Source organism: Carlito syrichta, unplaced genomic scaffold (genome assembly GCF_000164805.1).
Source record: "Carlito syrichta isolate Samal-C Ts95f unplaced genomic scaffold, Tarsius_syrichta-2.0.1 Scaffold315943, whole genome shotgun sequence".
Lineage (NCBI taxonomy): Eukaryota > Metazoa > Chordata > Mammalia > Primates > Tarsiidae > Carlito > Carlito syrichta.
In genome coordinates this window covers 217215-231636 of record NW_007260039.1, presented here as the reverse complement: position 1 = coordinate 231636, position 14422 = coordinate 217215, and the positions used below count along the sequence as shown (strand labels likewise).

The following is a 14422-nucleotide window of genomic DNA, read 5'->3' as shown; positions in this document are numbered from 1 at the left end:
CTGCACTCCAGTCTGGGTGACAGAGTGAGACTCCAACTCAAAAAAAAATAAAAAAAAAGAATGGTGCCAGGATTTCAGAAGTGCATTTCTTACATAAAGCCATTCTAAGCTTTTTCATTGATATGAGGAAGTGGGGAACACATATATTGCCCACTCTCTGTCGGGTGGTCTCCCTTTTTTGTCCTCTGCCAAGCCAGTTCCTGACTTGGCACCCTTTCTCTTGCTGCCCCCCCCCAGGAGTTTGCAGTCACCTGGTTAGTCTTGCCCTGCCCCTCTGCCCCTCTGCCCCTCTGTCCATCTGTCCATCCCTTCTGCCTTGGAGACTTCTAGCCCTGCTCTTCCTTGATGGATGCAAGGCCATTCGCGGTGTTGTTTGTTGAATTGCTTTAGTTTAGGGCTGCTCAGGTATCCCTCAGGTTGCTGGTGGCAGCTCCAGTAATTTGAGGGGTGGAGAGGTGGGCCTTAGTCCAACCTGTGCAAAAAGGAGTTCCCATACCCTTAAATGGCTTCAATTTGATTCTAGATGTTTGGATGTCCCCATTTTTCATCACTCTTTAGATTGGGGCTGTCCTTTGCCTGCCTGAGTGTGTCTTTTGACAGTCTTGCCATTCAGTTTAATTGAAACATTGTGAAAAAGCTGCTGCTGTTCTGACCTAGTCTGGAAGCACAGAGATGCTCAAGTTCCTGACCTCTGTAACTTCTTGCTCTCTTCTGATATCAAAGGTGGATTAGGTCATTCTAATAATGCCTGCATTATTCTCAGTGGGCACTCAGGTCCTGTTTGGGAGCTTGGAATTGGTGCCATTGCCCAAACCTACCTCTGTAATTTTTTAGAGAAAGCCACAGGTCAAAGCTTGGTAACCTCTTTGTTACTTTTTCACATCTCGTTAATTCTGTTTAGCAAATTATTTATTGAGTTTCCTCTAAAGGCACAGGATCAATGTCAACCTTTTTTGGAGTTACAGAATAATGAGTAACTTTCAAGTTTGACATCTTACTAAAGAGACAACTTGTGAAACACGAAACAACTAACATAAGCTAGCAATATAAGACAAAGTCTCAGAATGAGCTGTGGCAAAGATGCTGCCAGGGGTCGTCATAAAAATCTGAAATTTTCTGTAATTGGTATTCTTTTGATTAGGAGTTCAGGTTGTTGTAGGCTCTTCTCTGGCCTAATGCCCTTAGCAACCAGTTTATCCTGCTACCTGTGTTTATGTGGTCCACTGCGTGATTTTGACCAGCCTACAAACTGAGAATGATGTTTACACCTTTAAATGGTTGAAAAAAATTTTGAAAAATCATGTGACGTGTGATTATGTAAAATTCATATCAGTGTCCATAAATACAGTTATTGGAATACAGCCACATTAATTAATTTGCTTATTGTCTGGATGCTTTTGTGGTACAGTAACAGAGTTGAGTAGTTGTGACAGAGACTAAGTGGTCACGAAGCATAAATTAATTATCATTTGATGTGTCAGAGAAGTTTGCTGTTCCTTGCTTTCTTATACTAATAGTTGACAAACTAGCACTATGTTATTATCTGTTACATCAGTCTAAATGTTTTTAAATGGATGTCTACAAAAATTCTGTTGTGACTTCTAAGTTGATAGATAATGAAAGATTTGTAGGTGCTTTCAAGGAAATTCTCCGTTTCTGTCCCTGTTTCTTAAAGTGTTATAGTTATCTTTGATTCAAACCAAGTCTCTTTTTTTTTCTTTTTTGGATCCCTTAATGCTCAGCTTTTACTTATGATAGCACAAGAGGAAGTTTTTGGGTGCATTTTACGTTAATTATGTAGGGAAAGAAACCTGAGTTTGCTTCAAAACTTGAGAATTAAATGTAGTTTTGGAAGCTTACTTAGCAGTATTGGTTTCTTTCTCTTATTTTCAGATTATTTATGTAAACCTGAAGACAACATCTACAGTATTGATTTCACACGCTTCAAAATTCGAGATTTGGAGACAGGGACAGTGCTTTTTGAAATTGCCAAACCTTGTGTTTCAGGTAAGCTTCTGATATTGAGGACCTTTGAGCCAAAGGTCTTTGAGACTTGAATATTTGTTGTGTACCATTGCATCCTGTTTCTTTCTCTTTTTTTTTGAGTTGGAGTCTCACTCTTGCCCAGGCTGGAGTGCAGTGGCACACTCATGGTCACCCCAATGTTGACCTGCTGGGCTCTGGCGATCCTTCTGCCTCTGCCTTCCAAGTAGCTAGAACTACAGGTGCACGCTGTCACACCCGGCTATTTTTTTTTTTTTTTTTGAGTTGGAGTCTCACTCTGTCACCCTGTCACCCAGACTGGAGTGCAGTGATTGCTCACGGCCACTGCAGCCTTGACCTGCTGGGCTCCAGGGATCCTTCCACCTCAGCCTTCCAAGTATTGCTGGAACTACAGGCATGAGCTACCTCACCCAGCTAATTTTTTGATTAACTGTAGAGATGAGGTCTTGTCAAGTTGTCCAGGCGGGTCTCGAACCTGCGGGCTCAGGCAATCCACTCACCTCGGCCTCCCAAAGCGCTGGGATTACAGGCTGAGCCACCAAGCCTGGCTGCATCCTATTTCTTGAATTTCAGTGTGTACTGCTTCTATGACCTCTTCCCATGGCCTGACCTGCCATGTGGTGGTGTTTTGTAACTGCGTTAGAAGGCACGGTGGCTCATATCTGAATTCCAGCACTTTGGGAGGCAGAGGCGAGAGAATTGCCTGAGCCCAGGGGTTCAAGACCAGCCTGGGCAACTTGGTGAGACCTCGTCTCTACAAGAAATAAAAAATTAGCCAGGCATGATGGTGTGCACCTGTAGTCCCAGGTACTGGGGAGGCTGAAGTAGAAGGATTGCATGAGCCCAGTGGATTGAGGTTGCGGTGGCCATGAGGGTGCCACTGCACTCCAGCCTGGGCAGCAGAGGAGGACTCTGACTTAAAAAAAAAAAAAAAAGAGGAGACTGTATGCTGAGTATCTACTCTTTGCTGGTCACTGTGTTTTACTTCTTTCTGCACGTCAGTGTATGTGATCCTCACACCTCTACGAGGGATTATTATCCTCATTTTACAGAGAAAAATCTGAGGCCCCAAATTTTCAAGTGACACTTTTCCAAGGTCCTGTACTCTTTCATCTTATCATACTGCCTCCAATTAGGAAAGCAATCCTTCAAATTAAACTATAATGAGGAAAACTCACCTGGGCCTTGAGTCCCCTGGAAAGGTGATACTGAGAATTCCAGTCCAGACCATGAATGAAGTATCTTCACTTATCTTCTCACTCTTTAGTTAGTGCCTTGGATTTCCCAGTAAGACCTTGTTTGGATGTTTGGATTTTAATCTCCACCATTTTCTGGAGGAACAGAATCCATAACTCATCTACTTGAGATTCCTTAAATTAGCCTTGAGTTAGAGGCTTCCTGTGCTGTGATACTGTTAGTTCCAGTGTGATTCATTCTGGCCAAGGGACCACATAAGTCTTTGGAGCTGGTCACTGGAGGTGTAGCACCCTCTGGAGTTAGTCATTTGTTAGAACACTGTCACAGATTCCTTTTATAATATCAACGTAGTCTGTAATAACTTATTTTGCAAAGCTTTTCTCATCTGATTTGCTACTCAGAGCCTGCAAATTTAGTAAGGTCTTTGTCTCACTCTTACCCGGTATTCTGTGTGTGTGTGTGTGTGTGTGTGTGTGTGTGTGTGTGTGTGTCTCTTGCTCTATTGCCCAGGAGTGCAGTGGCATGATCATAGCTCAGATCCTCCTGCCTCAGCCTTCCGAGGAGCTAGGACCGCAAGCATCTGCCACCATACTTGGTTAATATTTTTATTTTTGTGGAGATGAAAGTCAGGCTATATTGCCCAGGCTAGTCTCGAACTCCTGGTCTCAAGTGATTCTCCTGCCTTGGCCTCTCAAAGTGCTGGGATTATAGGTATGAGGAGTCACCACACCCAGCCACACCTGACTACCCAGTATTTTTTTTGGGGGGAGAGGTTGAAGTCTCACTCGATGCCCAGGCTGGAGTGCAGTGGCATGCTCACGGCCACTGCAGCTTCGACCTGCTGGGCTTAAGTGATCATTCCGCTTCAGCCTTCCAAGTAGCTGGAACCACAGGCATGTGCCACCATGACCAGCTAACTGGTTTATTGTGGAGACAAGGTCTCGCCAGGTTTGCTCAGGCTGGTCTCGAATCCCTGGACTCAGGCATTTCTCTTTTCTCCACCTCCCAAAGTCCTGGGATTACAGGCATGAGCCACCACACCCAACTAAACCAGTATTCTTTTTTTTTTTTTAGTTGGAGTCTCACTCTGTTGCCCAGACTGGAGTGCAGTGGCTGCTCCTGCCCACCGCAGCCTCAACCTGCTGGGCTCCGGTGATCCTTCCGCCTCAGCCTTCCAAGTAGCCGGAATTACAGGCATGCACTACCACGCCTGGTTGATTTTTTGATTTATTGTAGAGATGAGATCTCGTTGCCTAGGCAGGTCTTGAACCTGCGGGCTTAGGCAGTCCACTCACCTCAGCCTCCCAAAGGCGCGGGATTACAGGCTGAGCCACCGAGCCCGGCTAAACCAGTATTCTTTATGCTGTTATAATCAAGCACTGATCAAGATGCCCAAAGCTCAAACTTGTGGGTACTTATTTTTGATTGGGAGTTCTCTAGTCTTTACATTTAAAGATCTTATTTCACTTAAAATATTCTTACATCGATAAGTACCTTCTTATAGTACTTGTTCTGATGAATTCAAATCCCTGAGAGGGATTTGGTCTGATTCTCTTTGAATCACATAGTCTAGACTTTTTGGGTATGAACTCCTACTCAATCTGGTTGTCCAGTTGCTCTTGGGCTTGTCATAGGCAGAGATATTTGATGCTGAAAAAGACTTCTGTATTATACCATGTTCAGCTTAGGTCTGGAGAAAACACTCTTATTGTACACTGGAGAATTCTAAGTCCTTGTTCCCATTCGAATGCTTGGTTCTCTGATTCATTTTACAAATCTTTCATCTACTGGATTTAGGAATGGACTAGACCAGCGTTAACCTTGTAGAGGCCTCACGTTGGTTCATTGCCCATGTGCTTCACCCTTTCCCAGGTAGTCAGAAGGTTAGGCCTGGTATGGCCTGAAACGGACATCAGTCCAAGGAAGTACATTACCCCAAGGCTGTAGGTCATTGTCTTTCATATAAATAACAAAATTATTATTATTATTTTGAGATAGGATCTCACTCTGTCACCCAGGCTGGAGTGCAGTGGCACAATCATGGCTCAATGTAGCCTTGACATCCTGGGCTCAGGTGGTCCTTCCACCTCATTCTCCCGAGTAGTTGGGACTACAGATATGCACCACTATGCCCGGCTAACTTTTTTTTTTATTTTCCGTATCCAGCTAGATTGCCCAGACTGGTTTAGAACTCCTGGGCTCAAGTGATCCTCTCACCTCGGCTTCCCAAAGTGTTGAGATTACAGGTGTAAGCTCCCACTACTGACCAAATTTATTTCTAGTAGTTTGTCTTTGCTGCCTGTCAGAAATTTTTACATTCTTTGAAGGAACTTTTCAATCAGTGTCAACTTTATAGTCCCATTGTTTTAGGTTAGTGGTTAGCATTTCATCTTGGTCAATAGCAGACCTAGTCTTTATAATATAGACCATGTCAGGAACCTAGTACCCAGCTTGTGTTTCAGGCTTCATCCTTATGATATGGCCTAAGCCCCCAAATTATATAAAAGGCAAAGAGCTTAGTGTTGGGTCTAGATGGACCTGGATTTAAATCCCTGTTCCCTCCATTTACTATTTGAGGGATTCTGGACATACTACTTGGCCTCTCCAAACTTGAGCTTCCTGGTCTGTAAAATGGAGATAATGATACCTCACAGGATTGTTAGGATTCTGTGAAGCACTTAGCACAGCCTGGCATATAGCAAGTGTGCAGTAAATATTAACCATTCTTCCTGCTGGTGTTAGTATTATGAATTTGTTGCCGTTGTGCTGTTTGAACTGATGGTAGAACTCTTGGACTGTGAGTGCCGAGATGGTGCACTGAAGATTCTGTGTGCTCTTTCAGACCAGGAGGAAGAAGAAGAGGAGGAGGGTGGAGATGTGGATATCAGTGCAGGGCGTTTTGTCCGTTATCAATTCACGCCAGCCTTTCTCCGCCTCCGGACAGTTGGGGCTACGTGAGTATCATTATTTCCTGAGGGGAGAACATTCTGCTTGTTCACAGAAAATAATGTTCTCAGTTGGGTTTTGAGTTGGTTTTAGAGGAGTGGGGAGGCAAAGTAGGACTCACAGAGATTTATTTTGCAGGGTGGAATTCACAGTGGGAGACAAACCTGTGTCAAACTTCCGGATGATTGAACGGCACTATTTCCGGGAACGCTTGCTGAAAAACTTTGACTTTGATTTTGGCTTCTGCATCCCCAGCAGTAGAAACACTTGTGAACATATCTATGAGTTTCCTCAGCTTTCGGAGGATGTCAGTATGTATCCCCTGACTCTTAGAGCATTTTAAATTCTGAAGGCTAGAAAGAATGAACCTTGAAACCCATCTGGTCCAACAGCCTTGTTTAGTCACATGGCTATAGTGATGTGATACATATCTAGTCATTTGACCTCAGGCTTCTCATTTCCTACTGCTCCTGGATCCTGTTTCAAACTCTGACTCTGGCTGTATGGAAGCAATGAAGGTTTTAATAATATAGGCCATCCTTCTAGATGTCTCCTATGGGAAAGGGAGTACCTGAGGGAGATAAGAGGAGGGCTGTGACAATCCTTGGGACTCCAGTCAGATAAAGTGCCTTTCCTGTCCACTGCTAAGTCATGGCTTTTCACTGTGTTCTAGTCATTGGCCCTTCTTTAATCAGAGCCTGAAAACTCCAGGCTAAATAGAATCAAGGTCTGAGGACCCCTTCTTTCCCATGCTTGCAAGACAGAGGGTTGATTAGATAAACTGTTAGCATAGATCCAGCAGGAACTAGGGTTCTGGAGCAGGAGTGAGAGGATGGAAGCATAGTCTTAGGAAGAGTGGCCCTGTGGTTGCATGAAGGTAGAACTGGAGAAGGCACCAAAGGGAGAAGGCTGCTGTGTAGCGTAGGTGAGGGAAGATAAGGACTGAACCAGAGAGAGAGAACAGGCTTTGCCAATTTCTGTGACTTTGGCCTAGCTATCTCAGGTTGTCATTCTCTGCTAGTCATGAGGGAAAATTGCTTCAGGACATTTATGAGAATGTGAGTGGAATCCTGTGACTAGTGATGAGCTTTAGTTGTGTTGTGGGGACTACCCACGCTGACTGGGTCTTTCAGAATCCCAGCTTCTTAGGGGTTGTCATATTCCAAAAATCAGGTACTCTTTACTTGTGGGGCAGTGCTCTTCTCAGGTAAAACGAGAATTGCTGAGATGTGGGGCAGGATGTTTATGACAGCATTAGATTCTGGCTTGAATCCTCAGACTGGCTGGGAGATATAAATACTTGCAGGAAAAGATTATGTACAGCATTATATGTTTTACCTGTGAAGCCCACTCAGTTGAAATAATTTGGAGTTCAGTGTTCTGGATATAAACCAAATAGTTTTGGCCTCAGAAAGTTCAAAGGGAACTTTAAAAAATCAATTTCATGTTTTCAGAAATGTGGTAAACAATAGCATTTCCTCCAGAACACTCAAAATGATGTGTAATCATTAATTCAAAATTGATTAGAGGCAGTGACTTAATTATCTTTACTCTCCAGTATGGTTAAAGAGATCTGGACAATTGCTTGAACAAATAGAAGACTTCAATTTAGATCCCAAGACAAGTATTTGAGAGTTAATAATAGTCAAGCTGCCTGTGGAGAAGGCTCCTTGCCTGCACTCATTCTCACCTTGGATTCCTTAGATTGTCAGGGAAGCCCACAGGAAGTGGGCATAGAGAGGCACAGATTTCTAAATTTGTACTGGAATGTCTAGAGTTAGGCCACGAGGCCAGGGCTTACTTTGGTCAGCTGAGAGCACTGAGTAAATAGGCTGCTGTGGTCTATGTTGGCAAGGTGAGTGTGTTTCCTTGGGGTCCTGACTGTAAGAATCTAGGCTGGAGGTGACTGAAGGAGGCCATATCAGAGAGTTGATTGCATCCTCATGTTGAAATGGAGATCATGCTCAGTTTGGGGGCCTTGGTCTCCCCAGCTATCAAGGACTGGCTCTCTCTGTTCCGACTTCATTATTCTGGTAGGGTATACTCATATTTTCTGGGAGCATTGGCTTATTTTGGAAGGGATACAAAGTTTTTTCCCACTAGCCCGTAGGGTAGACTCAAACATAACTGCTCTGTTTCTTCCCCCGACTTGCAGTTCGTCTGATGATTGAAAATCCTTATGAGACCCGCTCTGACAGCTTCTACTTTGTTGACAACAAGCTGATCATGCACAACAAGGCTGATTATGCCTATAATGGAGGCCAGTAACTGCTGCAGGAGTAAACAGGGGAGGTGCTTTGTTGCAGCCACAGGATCCTGGCACACGGAGGTGACTGAAGATGCAATTTTTCAACACACATCTGGAACCTAGCCCCAGGAAGCCAAGGGGTGGCAGTTTCCTGTGCTCCAAGGGAGGTGCCAAGCAGTGCTGTGTTTTCTTCTCCAGTATTTTTTTTTCCCTTTTCCCCCTGCTCCTTAGGTCACAGAGGTACTACAGTAAAGAAAAGATAAGGATAAGCCTCCTGGAATCCAGATAAAAAAAGTTAATTTTCATGTAGTTCTACCTGCTAACTGGTTGTACTGACAAGCCTTGGTCTCTCCAGACATAGCTCTGCCCATGTGAGAAGGCTGTGGCCAGGCCTGTCTGCAGGTTAGCAGCTCTTCTCAAGGTTCCTGGGTCCTGTGGGAAGCTGAAAGTAGGCCTCTTCCAGACAACTCCTCGTTACTTCCGGCATTGCCATCAGCACAGTCTGCCCTCAGCCTGTGCATAGTTTAATCCAACTGGAAGAAACTTGAAAGGGGGTGGGAAGGGGAGGAGGAGTGCCAAGAATTGAGGCACCAACGGATGAGTGATCCTGCCAAACTGGAAGATCCTCTTTGTGGAGAAGCCTGCTTTTCTGTCTGACTTCTAAGATCCTCAGCTGGTCCTCCTGGGGATAGACCGAGGTTCAGCCTGGCAGTGCCTTCCTGTTCTCATTTTGGAGGACAGATGAGCTTGCTCTGCTTCTCCTAGCTCCTCACTCTTGAGTCTCTTGTGAAACAGAATGTGTCAGCTTTGCTCATGGAATAGTAGTATCTCTCACGGCCAGAGCAGACCTTGTATTTTGGTTTTTTATTTCCAGACTTCTTTTTGGGAGCTTTTATATAGTATCAGTGGTGTTCCCAGCATATGTGATGTGCAGTTAGATTTCTGATAGTATTATCAGGCTTCTGGGCTAATCTGTCTCATTTGGGAGAGGTATACTTACAAACCAGCAGCAGCTCTCTAAAAGAGAGATTAGATTTTCACTACATATCATAGCCTGGAGGATTGACTTTTGATGAGGATTTGCTTTCAAAACTCCTTGTAGATTTCTTACTTAGTAGCCGGGCGTGGTAGCATGTGCCTGTAGTTCCAGCTACTTGGAAGGCTGAGGCAGAAGGATCGCTGGAGCCCAGCAGATTGAGGCTGCGATGGCCAGGAGCATGCTACTGCACTCCAGTCTGGGTGACAGAGTGAGACTCTAACTCAAAAAAAAAAAAAAGATTTCTTGCTTAGTAGAGTTTTCCTATCTGCCTTTCTACTGAAGTAGATTCTGGAACCATCCTAGCAGATCAGAGCTAAGTAATGCATATTCTGATCCTTCAAGCCACTAGTTGGAGTTGTTTTGGGTGTTTAGAAAGAGTGAAATAGGCTGAGATGGTGTCAGAGTGTCACAGTGATGTGCAGAAAAGCTTCCTTGTAGATCCTGTGGGCTATTTTTGTCCTCAGACCCATACTGGACAGACTCTCACCTCAGCTCCCTGTAGTTGCTGTCTGTGTGAATGACTTTAGGTGTTCAGTCTAGACTGCATGACCCTCTGATAAGAATATTGATGTGGCCAGGGTCACGTCATTAGCGTTGATCGAAGAGTATGTGGTGAGTCACTGTGAGGCGTCATAGTACCTGTGACAAGGGAGCTGTCTCCGGGTGCTGGGAAAAAGGCTGTGTGGGGCTGGGGAAAGAAGAGCATGTAGCCATACACGTTCCTGGGCATTCACTGACCAGTGTTGCTCCCTGTTTAGATTCTAGAGTGAGAGTGACCTTAAACCTTGCTTGGCCCAGTGCTTTGTGCCAGGCCAGAGTCTCACTGAGAAAGTCCTAGTTTATCCCCTTCTGTGCTGGCTCTGGATTTAGCCCTGAGGGAGGGAAAAGACTGTGCACTCTGTGGAATGGGTTCATCACCAGACTGGTGACTCTCAGAACTTGAGTCGACTACTAATCCAGGTGCCTTAAGTGTGGCTTTATCCCTTATGCTGCTAGGGAAAGCTGCATTGTTATCGTTCTCTTCTCATCTGCAGACAGACATCAACACTGTCTCCTCACTTTCTGTTTCTCATTGTGGCTCCTCAAATGAGATTTGTAAATATTCCTGTCAAGTTTAACAATAATCACTTCTCTCTGTGACGGAGGCCCAATTGGGAGAGTTTCCACTATTTGATATTTATTATCTGGACCGTGGTTTCTGGAGCTGCCCAGAGCTCTGCTCAGTAGTGTGTGTTTTGGAAATGTGCCCCGGGCAGGCTGTATCTAGCAAACTAGTAGGTCATCTCATATTAACTTTTGCTAGAAAGAAGACCTGGAAGATGGAGGAAGCTGGCATTCTGACTTTAGTCATACTGTATCCTCTTCCTTATTCGCTTGCCTTAGTCTCACTGGAGATCATTTGAGCCCAAGTGCTTGGTCTGTGCCCAGCAGGACAGGGATTTGCCATGTTCTGCTCCGGAAATTCTGGTGTTCTATATCTGGGGCTCTGGATTCTAGTGTCTAGCCGCTCAGGACATCTTAAGAAGCATTACCACTCTGGGGTGTTTGTCAGCATGAGTTTGAAATTCAAGCTTTTATACATGAGTTGAGAAGAGAAAGTGGAAGCCATACTTACTCTGAAATTAATGGAACCAGTCAGATGTTGAATTTAGCTACCACATTATTATAGAATCTGGACTGTTATTAGCAGTTAACTTGTGAATGATACGATGGGAGGGGGGAAAACTACCTACATGGGGGACCTGCTCTCTGTTAAAAGCTGGCATTTGCAAGACAGCTCCTGGAGAGAACACATTCCAGCAGAGTGGCAGGCCCCACCTGGTGCCACGGGGCCTACTGCCTGAACCCCCTTCCTCTCCTGACTTGCTCTTGTTTCTCTGCCTTGAAATCTCCTGGAGAGGGTCTCTCTTTTCCTAAGATGCCCTTCTAGCTTTTCCAAAGAAGATCCTGGTTTATCTTAGTCTATGTTCTAAAGGGTAAACAGAGGACATAACGAGCAAAAGTAGTTTTGGGCTTAAGTAGGCTATTTTCTCCTTTTGTGTTAGCTCAAAGCTATTTTTCAGAGAAGGCATTTTTCAGGGGTGTGTACCTCCTGAAGACGCCTCAGTCTTAGCGCCTTTTGATTTCCAATACATAGGGACAGTGATTGGGTGTCCTGGGGCGTTAGCAGTTCTTGACATGGCAGTTATTGGGCACGCTTCAGCTGAAGTGGAACTCATTTCTGAAATGGATGTAATAGGCTGTGTCCGATGTACAAATTGGGTGAGTCCTGCCTTAGTGTGCTCCCAGGGCACTCTTTTTTTCCTCTGTAAAGTCACTTTCTCCTGGTGGCCAGTGTTCCTATGATGTCAGTGAGGTTTGGGGATGGGGACAGTGCATTCTCAAATTCCCAGCACAGTCCTTGCTCCGGTGCACAAGGATTCCTGTTGCAGGGTGCTGCTGTACCTGCTGCAGGAGCCTAGTCATCGAACCACCATGTTTCTCACATTCCATGTCACAAAACATCTTAGCCTCAAGAAGGATCTGGTGGAGGTGGATTTGCCCCTTGTTTTACAAAGGACTATTTAAAGTCATTGAAGTTGTGAAAGTCTATTTTTTTTCTGTAAGTCTATTTTTCACAGAATGTAAGAAACATCAATGACCTAATCTGTCCTTCCTCCTCTTTTCCACTTCACCCAAGACCCTCATTCCTTTTTTATTGTCTTTGTGTCCAAAGCAAACCAGGTGACTTATTTGTATAAAATGTTATTTTGCCACAAGAGACAGTAATAAAAGAAAGATTTTCACAGTACTCTACCCCATCTTGTCTCCTGACTGGGTCCCTTGAGTTGCTGGGGGGAGCAGGAGTGGAGGTGAGCTCCAAGTTTCCCGTATTTTGGCTATTATGTGACCTTTTAAGGAATACTTTGCAGTAAAATTCACCTCATTTAGAGTACAGTTTGGTGCATTTTGACAGATGTATAGTTTTATTACCCCATCACAATCATGATATAGAACATTTCCATCACAACCACTCAGAAAGTTCCCAGGTTCTTTGTGTTTGCGGCCAATTCCCTCCCCTTACTCCCAGCCTCTTGCAGTTACTGTGTGATTCTGTCTCTGTTGGAAAACCTGTATACTTTTAATATAAAACTTTACCTCCATATTTACAGTCACAAACAACGTGATTCTAAAATAAGTCTGGTTTAGATGTTCTTGGCCTCTGCTCACAAACATGGCTCACTTATTTTCTCAGTCTTTTATCCTTTTTCATTTTTTTTTCCACCCAGGGCTGGTGCCTAGGTGGAGTGACTGAAGGATGAGGAAGACCTCAGAGCATTTGCCAGTGATATTCATTTGACTTTAAAGTACTATGGATTTAGAGGCATTCTTTTTTTTTTTTTTTTTTTGAGTCAGAGTCTCACTCTGTGGCCCAGGCTAGAGTGCAGTGGCATGCTCACAGCCACTGCCTCAACCTGCAGGGCACAGGTGATCTTTCTACCTCAGTCTTCCAAGTACTGGAACCACAAACATGCACCACCATGCCTGGCTAATTTTTTGACTTATTGTAGAGATGAGGTCTTGCCATGTTGTTCAGGCTGATCTCGAACCCCTGAGCTCAGGCAGTCCTCTTGCCTCTGCCTCCCAAAGTGCTGGGATTACAGGGGTGAGCCACCGCGCCCAGTTGAGAGACATTCTTATAAATTCATTTTTCAAAAATAAAAGGTAACATTGGGGACTTTGCCGGGTTGGTCTGGGAAGAAAACAGAATTTTTGGCAAGTGGGTCAGTTCTGGGGACAGATGCCTGGCTAAGTTTTGGGAAACAGGCAGCTAGAGAGATCTGTGGGTACCTGGGTGGGCGTGGTGACCAGAAGGCTTTGGGAGTCAGATTCACACTTGTGGCAAGGCAAGATCTTCGTAGGGCAAGTGAAGTGAGCACAGCTTCTTGGGCAAGATAAAGGTGTCTGGATGAGCATACTAGGGGTCAAATACTAGGGCTTCTAGCAGGGCTGTGCCCTAACTGGGAATGAAGCAGGACTAAAGTGGGACAGAGACTTAGCAGCTCCACACATCTTCATAACCTCTGGGGAAAAGAAATCTTTCCTCCCTGGCAACCCAATTCCATTGGCCTAAATATTGAGCACCTGAGCAAGCCAAGGTCCTTGACCACCTTGGAGCGAAGTTCTAGTGGGAGAGATGATAAATACGATCATTTTTTTTCAGGAACGAGGTGTCTTGAATAAACGATGGATGGAGAGCGTGTGGGGGAGAAACATCAGCCTGGTGTGGTCAGGGCAGGCATCAATGAGTGAGACTTGAATGAAGGTGGCGTTGCAGGCAGAGGGCCAGTGATTGCAGAGGCCCAAAGGCACGAACAAGCTAGGGGTCTCAGAAGCGCTGCTTCGTGTGGCTGGAGCAAAGCTAACCAGGGAACGCCGGGCCCAAGAGGTACGCAGTGGCAGGTCACAGCTTTTGAGGCTATGAAGTTGGATTTTAGGAGAGATGAGTCTGCTGACGAAAAACTGTAAGCCGAGGATTGCCATCTTTTTTTTTTGAGTTGGAGTCTCACTCTCGCCCAGACTGGAATGCAGTGGCACGCTCCTGGCCACCGCGTCCTCGACCAGCTGGGCTCCAGCGATCCTTACACCTCAGCCTTCCAAGTAGCTGGAACTACAGGTGCCCGCTACCACGCCCAGCTTTTTTGAATTATTGTAGAGATGAGGTCTCGCCAAGTGCCCGAGGGGTCACTCACCTCGGCCTCCCAAAGCGCGGGATTACAGGCTGAGCCACCGAGCCCGGCTGAGATTGTCATCTTATTTATGCTTTTCAAACACCCCTCTGGCCTTTCTGAGGTGCCCCATCCTTGGCTTTGCCTGATAGCATTTTTATTAGCGGATAGGCGCACAGAGAGCTAGCTAACCAGCCTCGGAGATTCCAAGAGCGGTGCCGAGAGGCCCTGGGAGGCCCCGCCCCCGGGGCGCGGGCGCTGGCGCGGGCGCGTCTCCGC

The 14422-nt window shown here is 45.4% G+C and overlaps 2 protein-coding genes across 2 annotated transcripts in view; both read left to right on the top strand.

Annotated features, from left to right (window-relative positions):
- UNC119B (unc-119 lipid binding chaperone B) overlaps positions 1-8698 on the top strand; it is a 9941-nt gene extending 1243 nt beyond the window's left edge. Inside the window, exons 2-5 of the mRNA XM_008073553.2 lie at positions 1894-2007; positions 6044-6155; positions 6286-6458; positions 8303-8698. Coding sequence (XP_008071744.1) covers positions 1894-2007; positions 6044-6155; positions 6286-6458; positions 8303-8415 — 512 coding nt within the window. The 3' untranslated portion in view covers positions 8416-8698. The remainder of the gene's footprint in view (positions 1-1893; positions 2008-6043; positions 6156-6285; positions 6459-8302) is intronic.
- Positions 8699-11612: 2914 nt separating this feature from the next.
- The window catches only part of ACADS (acyl-CoA dehydrogenase, C-2 to C-3 short chain), a 15434-nt gene continuing 12624 nt past the window's right edge, over positions 11613-14422 (top strand). The window contains exon 1 of the mRNA XM_021706705.1: positions 11613-11696. Within this exon, the coding sequence (XP_021562380.1) occupies positions 11613-11696 (84 nt within the window). The remainder of the gene's footprint in view (positions 11697-14422) is intronic.